This window comes from Temnothorax americanus, unplaced genomic scaffold (genome assembly GCF_048541705.1).
Source record: "Temnothorax americanus isolate GAGA-0224 unplaced genomic scaffold, ASM4854170v1 Scaffold244, whole genome shotgun sequence".
Lineage (NCBI taxonomy): Eukaryota > Metazoa > Arthropoda > Insecta > Hymenoptera > Formicidae > Temnothorax > Temnothorax americanus.
Genome location: NW_027509385.1, coordinates 32,166 through 58,758, shown reverse-complemented (window position 1 = coordinate 58,758; position 26,593 = coordinate 32,166). Strand labels below are relative to the sequence as shown.

Below are 26,593 nucleotides of genomic sequence, written 5' to 3'. Positions count from 1 at the left end.
GCCTAAAAATTTTAGTTCCTTAGCCTTTGCCCCATCAATATGAATAATCTAAATTATAACAAGTGCAAGAATGTACAGTTATCATTGTTTTGTTGTTGTTAGTTGTTGTTATTAATTGCTGTTGTTTTTAATAATTGTTTATAAATATTATTATAAAAAGGTCTACAAGAACCTGATAAAAACTTTTCATTACCTTGTTAAGCTTTAAATGAAGCTCAATTCTGTCTATTTCTGAATTCCATGCTACTACTTGAACACGATGTTTACTATTATTGTTTAAAATAAATTTGAGTAATCTGTATTGTTGTGTTTTACCCACAATTATCGGGCCATCTATTTCATCGAGAAACCCAATAATTTCTCTAAAATATTTTTTAGTAAAATTAATAGATTTCTCTTTTTATTATTTATAAAACATTAAATAAAATATTAATAGTATGATTAATGGACACATAAATTACTAATTATTAACAAACAACATTTATATTTTTTGCATTAATAAAAAAATACAAAAACTTGTTACACAGTCGAGTCTTCGTTTTGCACTGATTCCAACATTTCATCCGATGCAAAAGTGATGAGTTCCATTTCGTTTCGTTGATTGAGAATGGATACTTCTTGTTTATCAAGTGTCATTCTATAAAAATTAAATGAAAAAACTATATTTTATATAAAATATAAAAGATACATATCTAATATAAATATCAAACAACTTAAATAGATGATAACAAAATAAAACAAGTAATCAGAAATTTATCTTAAGAAAAGAGATTAAAATATTGAATTAAATCTTTTAGAAAAAACATTTTTTTAAATTATCTATTCTTATTTTTAATTTGTAAATAAAAGTTTATGTATGATACAAAGTAGAAGAAATGAAAAATAACGTAAATAACAGCGTTGAGTTTAATAATAAATATACCTTCATATATCTGAATTATATATATTTATATTTTATAATTATATAATAGAAAAAATATATAAATTTGATAAACATTATACAATTTATAGATGGATAAGTATATAAACAAATTTTTTCCCATATTGAAATTTTTTGTATTTTATAGTTAATTGACATTATATTTTATAATAAAGTACTTACTCATTTGACTGTTATTTGTCACAACCAGAAATACTTGAAACTTTTCTTTTAGTTTCATCTACTTTATTCATTTTCGGGAGAGATGATGAAGATTGGGATGGTTTTATCGACATTCTTCTTGTAAAATATAGTTATATTTTTTAATAATTTAATTAATGCACTCTTTAAATGTGCTGCACGTTTAAGAAGATGTTTATGTTACTATGTATAGTTATATATTTTGTTATACCGTTGCTATGCTATAGAAAATTAGACAAATTGATATAAAACTGCTAAATTTTATAATACAGGGTGTTATTAAGAAATAATGATAGAGAAAAAGAGAGAAAGAGAGAGAGGTTTTTTTTTTAAATTATAAGATATATTAAGTTTCAGGTCATGTTTTTGTAATATAAGTATCATAATTTAAACATTATATTTTATCATTATTTTTTAATGATAAAAAATATATATTTATACATAGTAATATAAATTTTTTTAAAGATGCAACATATTCAAAAAGTGAATTATTAAAATAATATAATTAATTAATAGAAAAATGTCGACATCAAGCAAATCATCCCAGTCATCATCATTTTGCCGGAAAATTATTGATGTAGATAATATTTAAAAAAAAGATAGTTTCAAGTATTTTAAATAGTAATAAATAACAGTTATTTGAGTAAATATTTTATTATAAAGTGTAATGTTAAAATTTGTGTTTCATATATTTCAAAAAAGAAATAAATCTTAATATATCTTAAATTTAAAAAAAAAGAAAACATCTATCTTTTCTCTCTCTCTCTCTCTTTCTCTTTCTCTCTCTCTCTCTCTCTCTCTCTCTCTCTCTCTCTCTATCTATCTATCTCTCTCTTTCCATATACCAGGAGAGTAAAGTTTTTTATTTTGTCTAAAATTCAAGTTTAAATTTAATCTTGTTTACAAAAGCCACATAGTAATTATAAAACATTCAATGCCAAAAGAATTTAACCGCGTTTAAGCTCTCATGACTAACCCTTAAAAAACTAATCACTTGAATCCAGGGCCCGTATTCCGTTCCCGCCTACCGACAATTGTCGGTTCGATAAGTATGTCGTTGCGCAGGTTTTTCATATCGTGTAAAAGCTGCGCAACCACACCGACAATTGTCGGTAAGCGGATTTTAGCGGAACAGAATACGGCCCCAGAAATGGTTTTGAGTTTTCTCCATAGTTATATACATGAGATGGGACGCCATTCTGATTGGTTATGCGATCATACGTTAGCGAAAAATATGTATCATGGGACGCCAACCTTTTTTTTAACCAATAACGCGTTCTACAAATACATCTTCTTATGTACACAACGCATCTAGATAACCAATCAGTATCGCGGAAAAGTGGCGATATAAATTTTTAACTTAACATGGTTTTTAAAAAATTGATATACATATATGTGAAATTTATTTATTTTGAAGTGAAACTTCTTTAGGCACTGTAGTGAATTCGATTTTGCGAAACGAAAGAGTGGCACGAATTTTGCAACACGAATTTTGGGAAACGAAAAAGTGTAACAAAAATTTGGTCAATAGGCGTACGGCATTGGCAAGATGGCATCTACTTTTGGCGCGATAGTAAGTTTGATTTTGCAATACAAAACTTGAAATTGTAACAAAAATTTGTATTAATTTTAGAAAAATTATGACAAAACCTTGCCTTCAGAAGTTTCACATGCGCGTAGCAATCACGCGTCTATTTTTTATTTTCTCGAGTAGCTAAAAATAAATTTAATGCTCATATTAATATTGACATTTATTTGATATATGTACATGAATTATGTATTTCTAAAGGTGCCAATTCATGAGACGCTGAAAATGAGCGTCAACAAGATGAACATGGTGGTTTCGCTTTGACCACGGTCTTGTGTGTAAGACCATGGCTTTGACGCTAGCGTCAAAGAAATAAAGTTGAATTTGTTTAATATTCAGCGCCATTACTGAATCATCGTTAATCGTCCCAATACAATCAAACATAGACTTCGAAATACGTAAAATATTTATTATTTTCAAGTAATATCTTCAAGCAATAATATTTTATGGATACATATTGTTGCGCTCGCCGGGTCTCTCACTTTCACACAAGCACTCGCGGCGCGCACTCCGTCACTCTCACAGAAATAAAGAAAGACTCGTTGTTAATACCGAAAGGAACTTCTTTAATAAATGGCTCGATAACACAGAGAGCTCGGGATGACACGTCCGAACGTGACGATATCCCAGCTAAATCCCAACATCAGGTATAAACAACATCTGGTAGAAAATCAATATTTAATTGAACATCGGGAAATCAATATTTCTAAACAGGCGTTACTAAAGGCGATTCGCATCTTGACGGAAGTCGGCCCGTTGCACGCTTCAGCTCGGAGTCAGAGAAGTATACCGGGCGGCGCGCACGCAACAATATATAAATAAAAGATATTATTTCTGAAGATTTTTGCTTGCTAAAAATGAGCGTCGAGCATCAATGTGAAAAGGCACCTTAATAAACAAAACTTTCAATCTTTATATATTTTCATGAATATAAGTTTTAAACCTGTAGCATTATTCAAGTATATTGAGATATGTATATATATTCATATCATACGACATACGATATTGATAAGGCATCAAAATATATACATATAAAATATTAATTATATTGTCAAAATATATTCTGACAATATATATATATATATATATATATATATATATAAAGCTAATTAAAAGCTATAATATTTACAAGTTGAGTTTTTATAAAGAATCAGAAAATAAGAAAATAAATTTAAGAGGTAAAAATAAGTTAAATTCTTCTAACAAATAACCTCTTTCTAATTCTGTAAATATAAGTCCGCAAATATCCGAATGTATTAATTCTAACTAATAACTTTTTACCAAATGGTACATTTAGACTTTTTTTTATCTTTTAGGGTTTGATTTAGGAAATCAAAAGATAGTAATTCATACTTAAAGAATAGTTTAATATTGTTAATTGGATCACTTAAATAAGTTATTCAAGTACCTTTTTTTAATGTATTACATGCAAAATGATAGTCTTTGTTTGACTTTTAAAATCTTCCAAGGTCACAATAAGATTATCTTATATGTCTCTTAAAATCAAGTACCTTTTTGTTTGTGAGATATTTTATTTAACCTTCTTATATTATTTAAAGTAATACCTCATGTATATAAGTGGTCTAAGTAAATATGTATAATAGCGGACCCAGCCCCAATGACCTTGACCTTGACATATGTTGTCAAGGTCACCCTTCTGAATGACCTTCGGAAGGTTTTAGCCGTCGCTCGTTACTCGTTAAAAAGTTATAAACAAAAAAAAATTTGTAAAATATAGCAGCTATTTTGAGTATTGAAAGGCATAAATAACTAATATATATGTCGAAATAGTTCACGCATACACTTTCCACGCGAACCTAGGTCCACCCCCACCCTCCCCCTGCTTTCGGGGGATGTGCGGTAGCCCGTTCTTTGTTTACGTGTATACTGTTTATGCATACACAATATATATGTCGAAATAGTTCACGCATACACTTTCCACGCGAACTTAGGTCCACCCCCACCTCCTCCCTGCTTTCGGGGGAGGTGCGGTACCCCCTTCCTCTTTTACGTACATACTGTTTATGCATGCACAATATATATGTCAAAATAGTTCACGCATACACTTTCCACGCGAACCTAGGTCCATCCCCACCTCCCCCTGCTTTCGGGAGAGGTGCGGTAGCCCCTTCCTCCTTTACGTGTGTACTGTTTATGCACACACAATATCGAGGGGCTTTTCACTCAAGAAATCTGGAAATCAAAGAACTTGGACTGCGGCATTCGCAATGAAATTTTTATTCATTCCCATGTTGATTTCTAAGATTTCTTCGGGATTACCAGTGATTTCGAGCCGGGCTCGACTCGGGCGAGGTCGGGACAAATCATTTTTTTTTTCAATTGCTTATATTCGTACGAATCAAGTAAGATGTTAAAAACGTAAAACAATTCAAATTTTTTAAATATGTACGAAATTAAAAATAGTTTTCCATGATAGTTTTTAGATTGTTTTTATTCTTAAATAAATTTCAAATATATATTATAAACGTTACGAAACAATTAAAACTGATTTAAATAAAGATGAATATTAATAGATATTTGACGAATTCCTTATTAAAATGAATGAAATTTAGAAATTGAATAAAAATATTAGTTTATTAATTGTCTAAACAAATTATTAGTCTTATCTTAGATAATCATTATTAGAATTAAACGTTAAAAGTGAATGGTTATTTTGATGAAACAAAAGTAATTACAATTCTACAAGAAAAAAATATTGTTTAAAAAAAAACCGTGTTTTAAAAACTGGAGTGAAAAACGATTCAGTGTCGAACATTATAGTCGTAATTGTTTTGGTATGAAATAATAAGATTTGTTTAATGTTTTAAAAAGTATATTAAAACGAATATTTTTACACAACTTGTCTGCAAAATGTATTTAAATCATGTAACTGCGTGTGTAACTGCGTACTACATAACCTTATCAAAAAGAAAAGTCGCGCTTCAAGTGATCTATTACAATTACAAAAAAGAAATGATATTTCTTTAAATTGGAGCGCCAATTACAGAGAGAACATGTATATTGCCTCAAAAAATAATTGTTGCACTACTTTGAAAAATCTTTACATTGTGTCAATTAGAAAAGAATGTATGATAACAATTTTATAAGATTAAAAAATTTTATTTAAATTTAACAAGGGAATACAAGATATTTAAATACAAAGTTTACATGTGTATTTTTTAATGGTCACAAAGAATTACAGAGGTAACAGTACAAAATACAAATATTTTATTAAAATATTTAATCCAACGAAAGAATACAATTTGTATTTAAATATAAATTTTATATATGTATTTTTCAATAGAATAAAATATTTAATCACAAAGAATTACAAAGGTAACAGTACAAAATAAAAATATTTTATTAAAATACATAAATTTTTCTTGTAAAAAAACTTGGCGCTGTTAGACCTCGAAATTTTAAATAAATAAGGACAACAGTAAATAAAAATAATTCAGAGAAAAATGCGATGGGAGTAATATTAAATGATTATCAGCGTGGATGTGGGAGTGAATGATATGGGTGTGCGTGACGACGCGGACGGCGGATAATGCGGCTTATAATTAAGTATAGAATAAATTTCTTTATTTATTTAAAATTTCGAGTTCTAACAGCGCCAAGTTTTTTTACAAGAAAAATTTATGTATTTTAATAAAATATTTTTATTTTGTACTGTTACCTTTGTAATTCTTTGTGATTAAATATTTTATTCTATTGAAAAATACATATATAAAATTTATATTTAAATACAAATTGTATTCCCTCGTTGGATTAAATATTTTAATAAAATATTTGTATTTTGTATACTGTTACCTCTGTAATTCTTTGTGACCATTAAAAAATACACATGTAAACTTTGTATTTAAATATCTTGTATTCCCTTGTTAAATTTATATAAAATTTTTTAATTTTATAAAATTGTTATCATACATTCTTTTCTAATTGACACAATGTAAAGATTTTTCAAAGCAGTGCAACAATTATTTTTTGAGGCAATATACATGTTCTCTCTGTAATTGGCGCTCTAATTTAAAGAGATATCATTTCTTTTTTGTAATTGTAATAGATCACTTGAAGCGCGACTTTTCTTTTTGATAAGGAAACATAATTTTGTGACGTGTATCACTTGAGTTATAATTTTTTGGAAATAAAGATACTACTGCTTAGATTTTTTCGAGATTTTTCGAGATATAAAAGTCTACCACTTGTTACTTAAGTTTTTTCGAGGTATAATACTATCACTTTCATTTTTTTTAGGTAACAACATATACACTACTATACGTGTACTTGGCGCCTTTTTTTACCTTTTTTAAAAAAAGTAATTTTGTGCGGATATCACGCCTTTTTGTAGTATATTACGCATTTTATAAACAGTATGTACAGGATAAAGCTATTTGGAGGTATAATACTACCACTTTGTTTTTTTCGAGGTAACAACATAACAGGGTAACAACATAATACATATACACTACTATGCGTGTACTTGGCGCTCTTTTTTACTTTTTTTTTTAAAAGGTAATTTTGTACGGATATCGCGCCATTTTGTAGTGTTACGCATCTTAATCTTATAAACAATATATCTTATAATCTTATAAACAGTATATAATACAAGGTATGAAGCTAAAATTGTTACGGACTATTATTTCTAAAGAAAACAACAATTTAATATTTTGCTTAGTTTTTTTAAAATAATAATCTGTAACCTTTTTAGTTGTACACCTTGTATATATTTTTCAATTTCAACATAAAACATAATCGCAATAAAGCATGATTAATGTTAATAAGTCGTTAACTGTAAAATTCTTTATTTATTGCTTCCTCATAGAGGAAGCTTTGTTTTCGTGAAATCGTTTACGGATTTTTGTTTGCGTATAAAGTTGGATCTAGTCATCCAAATTTAAATTAATTATATATGAAATAGGGGTAGAAGAAACCAAAGAAGAGATCGGTTTTAAAGTTTTTTATGCCAATATGTTCATATTGTTGTAAAAGGTCAAAATATCGCGTTAAAAAAAATGTCCGTATGTGTGTGTGTGTGTGTATGTGCGGATTTGATGTCCGTGGTTGCTCTAACTTCCGCAAATATTGAGATATCGGGCTGTTTTTTGTTTTAATCGATAGAGTATCATTCAAGAAAAGTTGGTATTGAATTTGGCGATGATCGGTAAAGGGGTTTTTTTTTTTTAAATTTTAAATTTTTTTTGAAATGTCCGTGGTTGCTCTAACTTCCGCAAATATTGAGATATCGGGCTGTTTTTTTTTTAATCAATAGAGTATCATTTAAGGAAAGTTGGTATTGAATTTGGTGATGATCGGTAAAGGGGTTCTTTTTTAAAAAAATTTTAAATTTTTTTTTTATGTCCGTGGTTGCTCTAACTTCCACAAATATTGAGATATTGAGCTGTTTTTTTTTTTTAATCGATAGAGTATTATTCAAGGAAAGTTGGTATTGAATTTGGAGATGATCGGTAAAGGGGTTCTTTTTTAAGAAAATGTTAAATTTTTTTTTAAATGTCCGTGGTTGCTCTAACTTCCACAAATATTGAGATATCGAGCTGTTTTTTTTTTAATCGATAGAGTATCATTCAAGGAAAGTTGGTATTGAATTTGGAGATAATCGGTAAATGCTTCCTCATAGAGGAAGCTTTGTTTTCGTGAAATCGTTTACGGATTTTTGTTTGCGTATAAAGTTGGATCTAGTCATCCAAATTTAAATTAATTATATATGAAATAGGGGTAGAAGAAACCAAAGAAAAGATCGGTTCTAAAGTTTTTTATGCCAATATGTTCATATTGTTGTAAAAGGTCAAAATATCGCGTTAAAAAAAATGTCCGTATGTGTGTGTGTGTGTATGTGCGGATTTGATGTCCGTGGTTGCTCTAACTTCCGCAAATATTGAGATATCGGGCTGTTTTTTTTTTTTAATCGATAGAGTATCATTCAAGGAAAGTTGGTATTGAATTTGGTGATGATCGGTAAAGGGGTTTTTTTTTTTTTAAATTTTAAATTTTTTTTATAATGTCCGTGGTTGCTCTAACTTCCATAAATATTGAGATATCGAGCTGTTTTTTTTTTAATCGATAAAGTATCATTCAAGGAAAGTTGGAATTGAATTTGGAGATAATCGGTAAAGGGGTTCTTTTTTAAAAAAATTTTAAATTTTTTTTAGAAATGTCCGTGGTTGCTCTAACTTCCACAAATATTGAGATATCGAGATGTTTTTTTTTTTTTTTAATCGATAGAGTATCATTCAAGGAAAGTTGGAATTGAATTTGGAGATGATCGGTAAAGGGATTCTTTTTTAAAAAAATTTTAAATTTTTTTAGAAATGTCCGTCGTTGCTCTAACTTCCACAAATATTGAAATATCGAGCTGGTTTTTTTTTTTAATCAATAGAATATCATTCAAGGAAAGTTGGTATTGAATTTGGCGATGATCGGTAAAGGGGTTTTTTTTTAAATTTAAATTTTTTTAGAAATGTCCGCGGTTGCTCTAACTTCCACAAATATTGAGATATCGAGCTGTTTTTTTTTTAATCCAAATTACAGTTTCTTCATATTTCATTAATGTTTCAAGGAGTTTATCGTCCATTCCATCATCCAAAACTAAATAATTTAAAGAATATTATATTTTTTTCAAAAAAAATTAAATTAATCTATATCTATAAAGGAAGATGTCCTGACTGACTGACTGACTGACTGACTGACTGACTGACTGATTGACTGACTGACTGACTGACTCATCAACGCCCAGGCCAAACCCCTGAACCTAGAGACTTGAAATTTGGAGGGTGTATTCCTCTCATGACGTAAGCATCCACTAAGAAAGGATTTTTAGAAATTCCACCCCTAAGGGGGTGAAAAGAGGTAAAATGTGTTTTTTTCACGATTGTTTTGACTGACTGACTGACTGACTCATCAACGCCCAGCCCAAACCCCTGAACCGAATTTTTACCAAAAGTATATGAAATAGGGGTAGAATTTTCCGGGGAGTGCCACTATGTGTATAGTTTTTTGTTATCGATTTTCTGGAAACCGATTTTTTTAATTTTTCCTATTTTTCGAAAAATAATTGATCAAATCTCAACAAATTATAGATCAAACAGGGATAGAATTTTCCGAGGAGTACTATGAAATGTATAATTTTTCTACTATGAAATGTATAATTTTTCGTTGCCGATCTTTTGGAAGCCGGTATCAAAATTTTTTCAATTATTTTCCGAGGAGTACTGTGAAATGTATAATTTTTCGTTACCGATTTTTTGGAAGCCGGTATCGAAATTTTTTCAAATAATTTTTACCAAAAGTATGACTGTCCTGACTGACTGAAGAAATAAGGGGGTGAAAAGGGGTAAAATGTGTTTTCACGACTGTCCTGACTGACTGACTCATCAACGTCCAGAAAAAACTTTATTTTTTATGAAAATATTTTTTGATTTTAGAAAATGATCAATATGTCCAACATTAATTCCAGGAGAAAATATTTCAAAAAATTTAATATTTACACCAGAGTTCTGAGGAAAAAAAATTTAATATCAAAAGTTAAATAAATTAAATTTTATTTTATAAAAATATATCATTTCTTTAAAATCTTTTTAATTGAATATCTCGAATTTAATTAAGCAATGTATTCACTTATATAAATGGAAATAATTGATAACTCATTCTTCTGTTTTATATGTGGCATGCTTCAAATATATTTATCATCTTGCGAGGTTTGCCTCGAACACTACAAATTTAAAAAACTTAACGTAATCATTGCTGAAGAAAGTTCGAGAGAGAGAGAGAGAGAGAGAGAGAGAGAGAGAGAGAGAAAGAGAGGGAGATAGTGTCTTTGTAAGGAGAAGAAGAAGACGAAAGGAAGGGAGAGAACAGAGTAAGTGGTAATATGTTTTGAAAGACAGGAAATTTATAAAAAAAACGTAATTAATGTTAGAGAGAGAAAAAGAGAGAGAGAGAGAGTGTGTGTGTGTGTTTGTGTGTATGTATGAACGTTTATTATAGCCTTTATATAGTTTTCTTTATTCTTTAAAGATATTGAGAGTCGAATTGGAAGGAAGGAAGAAGAAATAAATTATTCGAAAGTGAGATTGAAAGATAATTTTTTAAAGTAAAACTATTAGAGGAACTGTATTTTTTGAAGAAGAGAAAAACGAAGAGAAAAATTTTTTAAACAGGTAAAGTTATTATCTGTATTATTTTAAGCAATGAAACTGGATATAGATATAGATAGATTAATTTGTGAATTTCTATTCCTTTAATTATTATGTTTCAACATACTATATTTAATTCAGTAACTTACTATCATAACAACATAATATTGAAAATCATGAAATTATTATGTTTTAATAATCGTTATCTGTTTAATTTAGACAGACAGAAAAAGAAAGAGAGAAAGACAGAGAGAGAGAGAGAGAGAGAGAGAGAGAGAGAGAGAGGGAGAAAGAGAAAGAGAAAGAGAGAGAAGGAGAAAACTGTAAAGTATCTTTTACGTTAATTTCGTGTTTGCAGTTAATCAGGTAATTAGTTAGTTTCTAATAAAGAAGGAAAGGCAATAGTATCGATTTAGATTTATTGACCCTTTTCCTGCCGTTAAATATCTTTTCTTTATAGATATAGATTTAAGGAAAAATAATTTAATTTTTGAGAGCGCTTTTGTCACTTTTAATTATTTAATTTTTGAGAGCGCTTTGTCACTTTTAATTAAATCGGGATGGCAATCGATTTTTTAAATGTTAATGGGGAGATGGTACCTTACACTATTGTCCCCATTATAGGGGATGGAGCTTGCCTTTTCCGGGCCCTCTCCTATCTCATGTATAACACACAGTTAATGGCGAGGGATGTGCGTGAGATAATCGTGAGTCATGTGGTGGATAATTGGGAGGAATTTTCAATTATGTCCCACGACAGCTTGGGGAACAATTACAATAGTTCTAGCGAGTATCTCGATGAAATGTCGAAACCCTTTACTTATGGTGGTTTATGCGAGTTGGTGGCGGCTGGGCAACTTTTCGGGTTTGTTTTTGAGGTTTACCGTAATGGTAAGCTCTATGAGAGTTTCGGTGAGGAAGGTAACCCTGTTAGGAGAATACGTTTCACACAAGATATTTCTAAGGGACATTTTGATGCGTACGAACAACGTAAACCTGATGAAGAGAACAACAAACCGTCCTTCTCTCAGCCTGACTCAAACTCACACCTCTCAAAGCATATACTTATTCCTATTCCTAATGAGGCTCATGTAAAACGACGAAAGAGATACACTAATGTCAAAAGGAGGAAGCAACTTATAAATGCGTCCAAAAAATATGCACAGAATAACCCTGAGGTGCACAGAACAGCAGTGACTAGGTACCAACAAAAAAATCCAGAAATGCACAGAACAGCGGTGACTAGGTATCAACAAAAAAATCCAGAAATGCACAGAACAGCAGTGACTAGGTACCAACAAAAAAATCCAGAAATGCACAGAACAGCGGTGACTAGGTATCAACAAAAAAATCCAGAAATGCACAGAACAGCAGTGACTAGGTACCAACAAAAAAATCCAGAAATGCACAGAACAGCAGTGACTAGGTACCAACAAAAAAATCCAGAAATGCACAGAACAGCAGTGACTAGGTATCAACAAAAAAATCCAGAAATGCACAGAACAGCAGTGACTAGGTACCAACAAAAAAATCCAGAAATGCACAGAACAGCAGTGACTAGGTATCAACAAAAAAATCCAGAAATGCACAGAACAGCAGTGACTAGGTACCAACAAAAAAATCCAGAAATGCACAGAATAGCAGTGACTAGGTACCAACAAAAAAATCCAGAAATGCACAGAACAGCAGTGACTAGGTACCAAAAAAATAATCCTGAGGTGCACAGAGAGGCAGAGTCTCGATATGAACAAAGTAATCCTGGAAGAAGAGTAGAAAGGCGAATACTTCCGTGGACGGTTAAAGCTCATTCAGGTATGGCATATGATCCAGACGTGGCTTATGAGACAGAGAGCACTATAGCTTTGGGAACCATGAGTCACAAGTGCAAATATTGCAATGCTCTTAAATGGCAGGAAGAATCCCCTGGCATGTGTTGCAGCGCTGGAAAGGTGCAACTTGCACCCTTAGAACCTCTGCCCGAGCCTCTATAGTTTGGTAATGGGCAGACATCCAGAGCACGTTCACTTTATGAACAATATTAGAAAGTACAATGGTTGCTTTAGTATGACATCATTCGGCGGTAAGCAGGTTCTACAAGATGGCTTTATACCGACCTTTAAAGTTCAGGGGCAGGTATATCACTTGGTAGGAAGTCTGCTGCCATTACCTGAACAGGAAGCTCAATTTCTTCAAATTTATTTTGTGGGAGAGGATGACAGGGAAGTGCGTTTAAGATGTAGCAATTTTTCAGATGTCAAACAGGGATTAGTCAAAGAACTACAGAGAATGCTACATGACGTCAACACCTATATAAAGGACCTGAAAACCACTTTGGATAAGGTATCTCCAAATTGCAAAAAGTTTGAAGTTGTTATCCATGCAGACAGAAAACCAGATGACGCTCATAGAGGTTGCTTTAACGCACCAATAGCAAATGAGGTAGCTCTGGTGATTGTGGGTCAGGAATTCAACAAGCGAGACATCGTGCTGCAGAGCCACGATAACAAACTGCGGCGCATCAGCGAGGTCCACCGGTCGTACGACGCCTTGCAGTACCCGCTCATGTTTTGCCGTGGCGAGGATGGATACTCGATTGCCATTCCTCAGCGAGACCATCAGACCAAGTTGCAACATAAGAATTTAGTTTCCGCAGCGAGCTTTTACTCATATCGAATTATGATTAGAGAAGGGGAAGTTAACCACTTAGTGTACTTCCGTTCTCTTTTTAGTCAGTTTCTGGTTGACATGTACGCCAAAATAGAGACAGAAAGGTTGAACTATATTAGGAACAACCAGGCGCAGCTTAGGGCAGAAAGCTACATTCACCTGAGGGATGCCGTGGGAAGGCAGGATGCTGACGTTTCTCAGCTGGGTAAAATGGTGGTGCTTCCGTCATCTTTCACTGGAGGACCTCGCTACATGCATGAGCGGACACAAGACGCAATGACATACGTTCGCTACCACGGCCGTCCTGATTTGTTTATCACTTTTACCTGTAATCCAAAGTGGAAGGATATAACAGATGCATTATTGCCTGGGCAAAAAACTCACGATCGACACGACATTATAGCAAGGGTATTTCATCTTAAGGTGAAGAAAATGATGGCTCTATTGAATAAAGGTAGTCTGTTTGGAAAAGTGTGTTGCTATATGTACTCTGTGGAGTGGCAAAAGCGAGGTCTGCCTCACATACACATATTGCTGTGGCTAGAGCAGCGCATCTTCTCTGATATGATCGACAAAGTCATCTGTGCGGAAATACCTAATCCTTTAAAAGACTCTCTTCTACACAATATCGTTAAAGCCAACATGATTCATGGTCCATGCGGGGGCTTAAACCACAATTCGCCTTGCATGAAAGATGGTAGCTGCAGTAAGAGGTATCCGCGAATATTTCAAAATGACACTCAGACAGGAGGCGATGGATACCCACAGTATCGGAGGAGGTCTTCAGCTAATGGTGGATACACCGTAGAAATCAATGGAATAGAACTGGACAATCGTTGGGTGGTGCCGTACAACCCTGTATTGTTACGTATTTTTAATGCTCATATTAATGTGGAATTATGCAATTCTGTAAAGTCTATTAAATACATTTGCAAGTACGTGAACAAGGGAAGTGACCAGGCGGTTTTTGCCCTGGAGAGTGAGAAGGATGAGGTGAAGATGTACGAGAGTGGGCGGTACATCAGTAGCTCAGAGGCGGTTTGGAGAATCTTGGCGTTCCCAATACATGAGAGGTACCCCTCTGTCTTCCATCTCAATGTTCACCTTGAAAATGGTCAGCGTGTGTACTTCAACTCTACAAACTTAATTGAGAGGATGAATAACCCACCTCAGACAACACTATTGGCTTTTTTTGAACTTTGCAAAACTGACGAATTTGCAAAAACTCTCCTGTACTATGAGGTTCCTTCATACTATGTGTGGAAAAATAATAAGTTCGAGAGAAGAAAGAGGGGGAAAGATGTGGATGGTTGGTCAGGAATAAAGAAGGACCACGTACTGGGAAGAGTGTATACCATCCATCCAAACAACACTGAGTGTTATTATCTGCGTTTGTTGCTACATGAGATTCGAGGTCCAACGTCTTTTTTAGATCTGAGGACTGTGAATGGTGTCCTCTGTTCCACATTCCAGTCTACATGCAAGGCATTAGGTTTATTGGAAGATGACAAGCAATGGGACAATACCTTGGAGGAAGCTGCATTATGTGATTCACCTTTAAAGCTGAGGGAGCTTTTCACAGTGATGTTGGCATTTTGCCAACTTTGTGAACCTCTGAGTCTTTGGGAAAAGTACAAAGACAGCTTCTCAGAGGATATTATGCGACAGGTAGAGAGAGAGTTGAAAGGTAGTGCGCAGAACATGATAGATGAGGTGTACAACAGATGCCTGGTAATGATTGAGGACGCAGTGATGTCTTTGGGAGGACAGGAGTTGGAACAGTATGGCCTGCCTCAGCCAAAAAGGTTTGGAGAGGTATTGGGGAACAGAGACTATTTGAGGGAGACAAACTACGATGTAAATGCCTTGGAAGAAGTGGTATTGAATAACGAGGGTTTATTAACAGATGAGCAACTCGCTGTCTATCGGCAGGTTCTTAGTAGCGTAGAGTCAGGAGATGGTCAGGTATTTTTCTTAGATGCTCCAGGTGGTACTGGGAAAACCTTCCTCATCAACTTACTTCTGGCGAGGGTAAGGAGAGAACGTGGAATTGCCTTGGCTGTTGCATCGTCAGGTATCGCTGCTACTTTGTTGGAGGGAGGGAGGACCGCTCACGCTGCTTTTAAGCTTCCTCTGAATTTAATTCAAACAGAAATACCTCTGTGCAATATTTCAAAACAAAGTAACATGGCTAAAGTACTACGGGATTGTAAGCTCATTGTTTGGGATGAAAGTACCATGGCACATAAGGGGGGTTTTGAGGCATTGAGCACAACCCTCAAAGATATTAGGGGTAACGATGGAGTAATGGGGGGAGTGACCGTGCTGCTTGCTGGAGATTTCAGACAGACTTTGCCAGTAGTGCCAAGGGGAACTCGAGCAGACGAAGTTAAGGCGTGTGTAAAGAAATCACATTTGTGGTCCCTTATCAGGAAAATCTCTATCAGGAAAAACATGAGGGTACACTTGAAAGGTGATGTTTTTGCAGGGCAATTTTCAAAACTACTATTAAAAATTGGAGATGGAGAGTATCCTGAGACGGAAGGAAAAGTGATTATTCCTGCAAATCTAGGTTTAGTAGTAAAAAGCCTAGAGAGTCTTATTAATAAGATATACCCTGATATTGCGGATATCAAAGAAAAATCTATGGATTGGCTGTGCGAGCGTGCCATTCTGACCCCTAGGAATGATAAAGCTGGTGTCATTAATAACATTCTTCTTAAATCATTCGAGGAAGGAGAAATGAATTACAGATCTGTGGACTCGGTGGTAGATACGGATGACGCGGTCAACTACCCAGTAGAGTTTCTTAACACAATGAACCCTCCTGGCTTACCAGCCCATAAGCTTTTTCTTAAAGTGGGGGCACCAGTGATGTTGTTGAGAAATTTGAATCCGCCAAAACTTTGCAATGGCACAAGGCTTCAAGTGAAGGCTCTACATAGAAATGTTATCGAGGCCACAATATTCACCGGATGTGCACGGGGAGAGACGGTATTTATACCACGCATACCACTAATATCGTCAGAGTATCTTTTTGAGTTTAAGAGGTTGCAGTTTCCTATCAAAGTTTGTTTTGCGATGACTATCAACAAGTCCCAGGGGCAGTCGTTAAAAGTAGCAGGAATTGATTTAAGTGAAGACTGTTTCTCACATGGGCAGTTCTATGTGGCATGTTCGAGAGTGAGCTCACCAAACAGTCTTGTGATACTAGCGCCTGAGGGGAGAACCACTAATGTGGTATACAAAGAAGTTCTAAAATAGAAAAAAAAGGTTGTAGATATTTTTGGAGCATTTTTAAAAAAAAAAATTATGATAAAAAATATAATGTTCGCATGAGAGAGAAAAACATGTATGTGAAAGACATCATGCCTGTTTGAGAAAACAAATAAGGAGAAAAACATGTGTGAAAGAGGTTTATATAATTTTGCTAATTTTTATGGAAAAAATGACCTAATTTTAAAAAAGGTGAGAGAGTAAAAGACACCATGTCTGTAAGAAACACCATATCTGTAAGAGACACCATGTCTGTAAGAGATACCATGTCTGTGAGAGACATGTATTTAAAGTAATTAAATACGGGAAGAAAGCACGGATTTCTTTACAGTGGAATAGGCCTACTGGGGAAACCACTAAAAAAAAAACGCATTTATAATAGTACCTCAAGGGTGATGCGGAAATCTATTGGCGTTAAATGTAAATATACGCTATCATCTATTTGCGTGTCTCATTAAATATGTCTTTCAGGGCGTGTCCTCCGGGGCGAAGCCCGGGTAACCAGCTAGTATATTTATATAATAATTAATTAATTATTACTTTTTCTACATTCTTCCATTTCACTTTTAAAATCTTCCATTTCGACAAATATAAACGTTAAATATCTTTATAAATATATCACAGATTACTAAAATGAGATTATTATGTGAAATCATCAGTTTATACTGTTTTTTTTCTTTGGAGGAGAAAAATGTTTATGCATACCCTAGGTACGGTCCTGTTATGTAGCTATATTTACATAATATTTGAAAAAAAGACTGTATAAGCTGATGATTTTACATAATATTAGTAATCTGTGATATATTTTTAAAAATATATTTAACGTTTATATTTGTCGAAATGGAAAATAAAAGTGAAATGGAAGAATGTAGAAAAAGTAATAATTAATTAATTATTATATAAATATATCAATTTAATTTCTTTTAGAAAAAAAATAATATTCTTTAAATTATTTAGTTTTGGATGATGGAATGGACAATATACTCCTTGAAACAATAATGGAATATAAAGAAACAATAATTTGGATAAAACAGATCATAGATCAAAAAATTCTTAAAATCGTCATCAAAGCAGAAGCAAAAAAACGAAAGTTTTTAAAAGAAAAAATTGAATTGAAAAAAGCAAGAGGAATAGAATAAAAGAGAAAGAAAAAAGAAAATAGTATGTATAATAATTTTGTGATTATACAATTACAGTTATAAAATACAGTTATGAACTATTTTAGATATTAGTTTTCTGCTTTACATTTTACATTTAGTTATTATCGTTCTCGAGCGCGTGGGATCAGGAGCAGAAGAAATTGGCGAGGCAGAGAATGGATTGAAGGAAGAGGATGGAGAGAAGAAAGTTTAAGAAGCGAAGAATATAGAGGGAGAGGAAGAGGATGGACAGGCGAAAGGAGAGAAAGAGGAAGAGGATGGACAGGCGAATGGAAAGCAAGCGAACGAAGAAGAGGAGGGAATATGGGACGCCGTTTTTTTATTTTTAATTATTGATTTATTTATTTGATTTATTTTACATATTTATTGTTTCAAAGTTTTTTACATATTTATTGTTTCAAAATTGTTTTCTGTTTAATGTAAGTTTATTGTTTTCTGTTCTGTAAAATAATTAAGAAAATTCAATTATAATTCAAATAAACTATTTATATAAGTAATATCGTTTGTGTGTCTGTCTGTCTGTATGACTACAATCAATTTATGTAACGTGAACAAATATTAAATTTGTCTAAAGTTTGGGTAGCAAGGTTTCAGAGTATTCTAGCACAGCTTCTGTTACTAAGAATTACTAGTTATTGTTAAATACATACCGTTATAATACTATTGTAATATTATTATTATAGTTCATATGTAACTGCCAAAAATAATTAATTTTAAATAATTTGCATATTTTTTATTACAAAATCGTGTATTATAATTTTATAAGATTATCTTATTTCTCTTGCTTTTTTTAACTCAAATCTCTATTCTCTCTCTCTCTCTCTCTCTCTCTCTCTCTCAACTCTCTATTATATAAATATATTAATTTAATTTCTTTTGGAAAATAATATTCTTATATTATTTAGTTTTAGATGATGCAATGGACGATATACTCCTTGAAATATTAATGAAATATGAAGAAACTGTAATTTGGATGAAACAGATCATAGATGAAAAAATTCTATTCCTCTTGCTTTTTTCAACTCAATTTTATTTTCTTTTAAAAGCTTTCGTTTCTTTGCCTCTTCTTTGATGACGATTTTAAGAATTTTTTCATCATCCAAAACTAAATAATATAAGAATATTATTTTTTTCCAAAAGAAATTAAATTAATATATTTATATAATAGAGAGTTGAGAGAGAGAGAGAGAGAGAGAGAGAGAGAGAGAGAGAATAGAGATTTTAGTTGAAAAAAGCAAGAGGAATAGAATAAAAAAGAAAGAAAAAAGAAAAAATTTCAAAGCATGCAATGACGTTTTCAATGATAATTAGTTATAATTTCTTCCTCAGCCATGCGATCACGTTGAAGAAATGGAAATCGATCCAAGGGATGATTAAATTTAATTTTCATCAAATTTTTATGACAGCAGAAACTTGAAGATTAAAAATTTTAGAAATTTTCTATATATGTTTAATTAGATAATCTTATAAAATTATAATACACAATTTTGTAATAAAAAATATGCAAATTATTTAAAATTAATTATTTTTGGCAGTTACATATGAACTATAATAATAATATTACAATAGTATTATAACGGTATGTATTTAACAATAATAACTAGTAATTCTTAGTAACAGAAATGCTAGAATACTCTGAAACCTTGCTACCTAAACTTTAGACAAATTTAAATATTTGTTCACGTTACATAAATTAATTGTAGTCATACAGATAGAGAGACACACAAACGGTATTACTTATATAAATAGTTTATTTGAATTATAATTGAATTTTCTTAATTATTTTACAGAACAGAAAACAATAAACTTACATTAAACAGAAAACAATTTTGAAACAATAAATATGTAAAATAAATCAAGTAAATAAATCAATAATTAAAAATAAAAACCGGTCCTGCCCCGGCAGGATAAAAACGGCGTCCCATATTCCCTCCTCTTTCTCGTTCGCTTGCTCTCCATTCGCCTGTCCATCCTCTTCCTCTTTCGCTCCTTTCGCCTGTCCATCCTCTTCCTCTCCCTCTATATTCTCCGCTTCTTAAACTTTCTTCTCTCCATCCTCTTTCTTCAATCCATTCTCTGCTTTGCCAATTTCTTCTGCTCCTGATCCCACGCGCTCGAGAACGATAATAACTAAATGTAAAATGTAAAGCAGAAAACTAATATCTAAAATAGTTCATAACTGTATTTTATAACTGTAATTGTATAATCACAAAATTATTATACATACTAATTATTTCTCTCTTTCAGTTGCTTGCCACCTCTTTTTTTGCCTTCATCTTCTTTAGTGCATATTACTTCCTCGTACTTTTCTTCATCTGGCTCATCGCTTTTCTCATCTTGTTTTCTCGTTTTCTCCAAACTCAGAATTTCTAAATTTTTCTTCTCTATCGTTTTCTCTTTCTCTTTTTTTCTTTCCACATTATCACTCCTCTTGTTTTCTTCGTGTTGTTTCTCACTTTTCGCGTTACCCATATTTTTATTATATTTTTTCTTTCTTTTAATGTTCTGTCTTATCTCGGTCTATTGATTTATAAATACTGCATTCACACGCTCATATTCCTTGACGCTGATTGGTTATCTCGCTTATATGCAGATCGAATCTCGAAATTATCATAAGAGTGAAATTGGTATTAAATGATGTTGGTTAATTATCTCAACCACTTGTTAATGCGTATCAAAAAAGGTTAATAAATTTATTTCGCGTTTGACAGTGCGAAATTACAGAAAGAGTGCCAAGAAAGAATTTTTTAAGAGAGAGAGAGAGAGAGAGAGAGAGAGAGAGAGAGAGAGAGAAAGAAAGAGAGAGAGAGAGAGAGAGAGAGAGAGAGAGAGAGAGAACAAAAGGGGATACAAAAAGAGGTATATATTCAAAAAATATTTTTTAACATATATTATATTTATGATTTATGTATACATATATGCATAAGTATGCATATATGCACGTATATTTAAAATATGCACTATTTTTAGACAGAGCAGGCAATTGTAAGTTTCTTACTAATTAATGAGAAATTACTTAACACAGATACGCGAATCAGGATGCGTATGTGAGATTCGACCAGATGGAACAGCACAACGTTTTGTTAGGTGAATGGCGAGATATTGAAAGAAGTGCATAATAGCTATATGTAACCGACATTCATGCATAGCCATTGTTAAGCGGGGATCACACACTTTTACATTACGCATAATACGTAAGCATAAAAAAACTGATTGGTCTATTTCCTTATGCACATATATATGGACCAATCAATTTTCTTATGTTTACGTATTATGCGTTGTACAGAAGTGTGTGCTTTCCGCTTTATTTATAAAGTGCTCCTCCTAATATTTCTCAATATAATTAAAAACGTGAACGTTAGGCTGCTCCTATTCGTCAAATCGCACGGACGCATCCTGATTCTTGTATCTGTACTATTTAATTTCTGAATAAGCTTTCATTTCATTCAGCTATGACTAGCAAACAATCATCGTGACGATTCTACCATTGGTTTTGGTCCTCGTCGTATAAAAATAATTTAAATTAAATTAAATTATTAAATTTTTTGCGAAAAATATTACCTCAGTCAGGGTTCAAACCTGGAACATTTCTCATTCCGTGTCGTACCAATTCGACCGAGGCACGTGGTAATATTTATCACAATAATATAATAAACAATTAAGCTTTTATTTCATATGGCTATGATTGGCAAACAATATAAAAATACGATTGTATATAATTTCATGTAGCGTTATATATGTTACGTCCAACCCCGGGATTAGGATGTGAAAATCTGGAAAGCAAGGAAAAGGCTAGCCAGAGGGGTCGGGGGAAGGGAGGACGCAGCCAGGTACTTACAAATGTCGCTCGCAGGTACGCGCTCGGAAACGCGTGGCGCGAGCCGAACGCACTTTTATGACTCAGAAAGGGTCAACGTCTGTAGAGACCTTAGGACGCCTTTCATGAGCGGTGCGATCGTCGGTGCTTTTTCGAGTCAGAGAATTTAATCCCTTTAACTCAGGATCGGACCTCGTGCGATTTCGAGAGGTGGAGGAGTAGGGTTAGAGGTTTTTTAGTTATAAATCTCAATGCAGTTTGAAATTAACATTTAACATAAGCTAAACATTTATTACAATAAAATATTCTATTACAATAATATAAGCTAGGTGAACAATAAATAAGAATTAAGCAGATAAACTGAATATAAGTGTGAATGTCGGATATGTGTGTAGCGTGTGTAGATTCTTCTCGGGTGGTACATAAGTGCGGGGAGGATTTTTAAGGGAAAACCTATTTGGGAATGGCCATTCTGCCCGCCATTATCACAATTATTTAAGGAATGAAGTTACATAAATTTAGCTAAATGTAAGAGTGCGTGTGGTGTGTGTTAAACTAAAATTAAGTCACAATTAAAACAAATATATGGAGGTGTTTGCGGGGTGATACAAGAATTCATGAATGGAAAATAAGGATACCGCCATTGAAATAAAATTAAATTAGTTGTAGGGGTGCGGTGTGTGTATTAAAACAAATAATTAGTCAAGAGTAATCATCTCGAGAACGACTACTTCCTCGTGGTCGAAAGTTGAGGCGGTCGAGGAGGTCGGGGACGGACTTCGGGAAGAGGAAGGGGAATCGGGAGGTTCTAGGAAGCGAACTGGATCGGTGTTAACGGGGACCACGCGAGGCAAGACCACGCGAAACGGACCCACACGGCAAATAGGGCGATGTTCGACTAGTGGGCGGGAGGGTAGGACGACTGGGCGATAGGGCTGAATGGTAGTGGGACAATCCTGGTTTGAACAACCAGGTTCTTTTGTAGAAACTACTAGGGGCGGTGGGGTGGCGAGTCGCGGAGGACTGGCGTTGAGCCGCTCCCGGGGAAGTTCGACCTCCCGTCGCGCCCGCTTGTTCCGGCGATTTGCCTAAGGTGTCGCCTAATTGTGCGGAGATTCGGTCCTTGAGGGGCCAGGGCTTTCGGGTCCACTAAAAATATTTACTTATTTTTAGTCAATCTCTCTCGGACCCGGTCGGAAGCGAACAAAAGGAAATCGTCGAACTTAGGGGGGGGGAGGTCAGTGGACAGTCTGGGCCCACGACAACGACGAGACGCCGGGAGCCAAGTCAGGCCTGCCACAACGCCAACGACCGCTGGGAACTCGATACCTGCACTAACCGACCCACGAGCATAAGCTCAGGGAGGTCAGTGGACCAGCTGAGTCCACGACAGCGGCGAGACGCCGGGAGGCAAGTCAGGCCCACGACAACGCCAACGACCGCTGGGAACCTGATGTATACACTGACCGGCCCCAAATATATAATGACCTTCCGAGGGACCGATAATCGATAGACCGTTTAAGAAGGGGGGGGGCAATAACGCGGAAAAAGCAGGATCAAGAAAATTACGGGACTTACTACTTGATGAGTTCAAAAACGAATGGGTTTCTTCTGGGTGTCGCTGGTGGATGAGTCGGAGCGACTGAAGTGCTGCTGGATCTTTTGCACAGACTCTAAGTGCGAAATCGTGACTCGAAAACGGAAGAGATCACGATTATATTGCCGAAATGCAGACTAAATCTTCAGAGGCTTGAAGAGACTGAGAAGTTTTGAGAGAGGAGTGTCGCAATCTCGGGGTTTATATAGGAAAATGTAGGGAATGGAAGGGGTGGTTTTCATGTGGGGTGTGTCTGGTTTATTGTTTAAAGAATTTCGGGTTGGCGGGATGTTTCTAATTGTGTTTAACGGATTTTTTATTGGTTGAGATGTTCCTCACCCAAGAGGTAGATTCTTAAGTTTTCGCCTATCTTGGGAAGCTAGAGACGGTTATCGATTTTTGCGGTTTTTCATTGGTGAGCCCCCCTCTTGGCCTCCACTGTCTTATTGGGGGTGTAACCCATCGGTTCTTTCCAGTGACGCATTTGTTTTTCGGTTATCGCCGATTTCTTTTTTATTAGGGTTCCTTACTTATCTCGCGACCCTGTGTCTATGTTGACAGACGATCCATACTTCTCAATTTTAAGTGCAGTTTTATTGCAAACAGAAACTTCCGCCACGTGCTCTTAAGATTTCTAAAACCACGTATTAGGTTTCGTTTCTGTTTGTCGGAACATCGCACGGCCAGTTTTGAGTGAGTCGCGCGATATAATACAGATCCCCATCATCCCTCGTCTCAAGTTAAGGCTCCTTTCTGCGCGTTGTGTCGCCGGATTTATAGTTATGAGCCAGACGAGGTTGACAAGAATCTGGTCACTATATCCCCCGTCTGTTAGTAATTTATCATCTGAGAGGTTGCTTTTAGTTGCCCAAGCAAATAGGTAGTTTGATCATAAAAAAAAGGAATGCGAGGAGATCTAACCTCACCCCGATCGATAACCGTCCGTACTTGGCTTGTTTATTCTAATCTTAGGGCTATCTTAGGCGCATAAGGATTCCCGCGAAAAAGGGATATCGTGGAGTCTGCAGGACGTAACATATATAAAAAGCTAATTTACATATTTTTTCCTTAACATTATAAAAGATAAATAAAAGAGAAGAGGAAAGAAAGAAAAAGAGAAAAAACCTACAGAGCGAAGAGAAAGAGAGAGAGAGAGAGAGAGAGAGAGAGAGAGAGAGAGAGAGAGAAAGAGAGAAAGAGAAGAAGAGAAAGAAGGAACAAAGAAAGAGAGGTATATTTACACATATTTTAAGAAGACAGACAATTGTAAGTTTTTAAATAATTAATAAGGAATTACTTTTAACACAGATACGCGAATCAGGATGCGTCTGTGAGATTCGACAAGATAGAAATGAGGATGCGTTTGTGAGATTCGACGAGATAGAACAGCCCAACGTTCACGTTTTGTTGGATGAGTGGCGAGGTATTGGCATTCATGCGTAGCCATTGTTATTTATAAAGCGCTCATCCTAATATCTCTCAATGAGTACATGAGTAACAACATGAATGTTGGGCTGCTCATATTCGTCAAATTGCACGGACGCATCATAATTCGTGTAATTAATATATGTGTTTTCTATATAAAAGGAACCTATTTATAAAGTTTCATCTAAATATGAGCATGAACGTTTTCGGAAGTTTCGCCGATATTTATATATATATATGTATACACTGAGAAAAGAGTTTTTTAATGTCAATTTAATATATTTGCAGAATTACAATTTATAAATTTCCGATATTCACCCGATAAAAAGAAATTATTTATTTCGAAATTTTATTACTATCTTTTAAAATAATTTAAATTGAATTAAATTATTAAATTTATTGCAAAAAATATTACTTCAGCCAGGTTTCAAACCTGAAACCTCCCTCATTCTATGTAGGGCGTCGTACCAATTCGACCGAGGCACGTGGTAATATTTATCGCAATAACACACTAAACAATATCGCAATAACACACTAAACAAAATAAGATGGAGACACCGATATTCAGCCGCGGTGTATAATAAACCTAAAGTACATTCGTGAATTGACAACAATATAATAAACAATTAAGCTTTTATCTGACTATGATTGAGAAACAATATAAAATTACAGCTATACATAAACAACATTCATATTGATTCGCGTATCTATTTTCATTAACATTATAAAAGATAAATAAAAGAAGAAGAGGATAATCACATGATAATATAATAGTATATAAGACCATATATGACTATATAATGTTATACTTAAAGAGGTTTAGCCATATAATATTATTCAGAATTATATTTCCATTTTTTATGGAAATGTAATCTTGAACTTTTGATTGAATTTCTGATAAATGATATAATTATTTAAAAAAAAATTATTTTTATGCAGAATTAGCACGAGAGAGATAAAGAAAACAACAGATAAAGAATAATAAAGAAGAGAGTGAAAAAAAGATAAAGAAAAGAAAAACGGACGAACTAGGCAAGAAAAAATTAATATTTGATAGATTAAACAAAATGCCAAAATTAAAGAAAAAAAGTGTAAATTTAAAAAATAATAATAATAAAATTTTGATGTGTAAATTACGATCTGATAAAAAATATAAAAAAAGAGAACAAAAAAAAACCAAAAAAAGAAACATGAAACGTAAACGTGAATATGATTGTTTTTTGACTGATAAAGACGATACGCAAAATGTTATTAATAAAAAAACAACAAATGACAGTAATATTAATAATATTAATAATATAAAGAACGATGAAATTGCAAATAAAATAAAAGAAAATATACAACAAAGTAAAGAAAAAGAAAAAATAGAATGCGTAAAAAGAATACAAATGGATCTTTCGTCAGACAAGGAATCTGAAAGACAAAAAAACAGACAACGCATGATGCAAGTACGTCAAGATCCTATGTATAAAAAAAAAGAAAGAGACTGGAATCAACAAAGAATAATAAATAAACGTCAAAATCAAGTGTTTAAAAAAGCAGAAAGAGACAAAAATCTACAAAGAATGAAAATCATTCGAGAAAAACCATTATACAAAGAGTCAGAAAAAAAGATAAATGTAGAAAGAATGAAAGTTATTCGAAAAAAACTGTTATACAGAGAATCGGAAAAAGAAAAAAATGCAAAAAGAATAAAAGTTACAAGAAAAAAGACAAGTTACCAGATAAATAAACAAATCAAAAATAGAAATAGACTACGAGTTATACGCACGTTGCAGGAAGATCTTAAT

At 33.5% G+C, this 26,593-nt stretch overlaps 1 protein-coding gene and 1 long non-coding RNA gene across 2 annotated transcripts; both read left to right on the top strand.

The window, feature by feature from the left end:
- The first annotated feature begins 12,859 nt into the window (after positions 1-12,859).
- Positions 12,860-16,792, top strand: LOC143898893 (uncharacterized). Its single transcript, XM_077408691.1, has one exon. The coding sequence runs from the start codon at positions 12,860-12,862 to the stop codon at positions 16,790-16,792; it is 3,933 nt and encodes a 1,310-aa protein (XP_077264817.1).
- Positions 16,793-24,477: 7,685 nt separating this feature from the next.
- LOC143898894 (uncharacterized) lies at positions 24,478-25,876 on the top strand. Its single transcript, XR_013257320.1, has 2 exons — positions 24,478-24,609; positions 25,743-25,876. It is a non-coding gene; the product is annotated as an uncharacterized LOC143898894 (long non-coding RNA).
- The last annotated feature ends 717 nt before the right edge of the window (positions 25,877-26,593 follow it).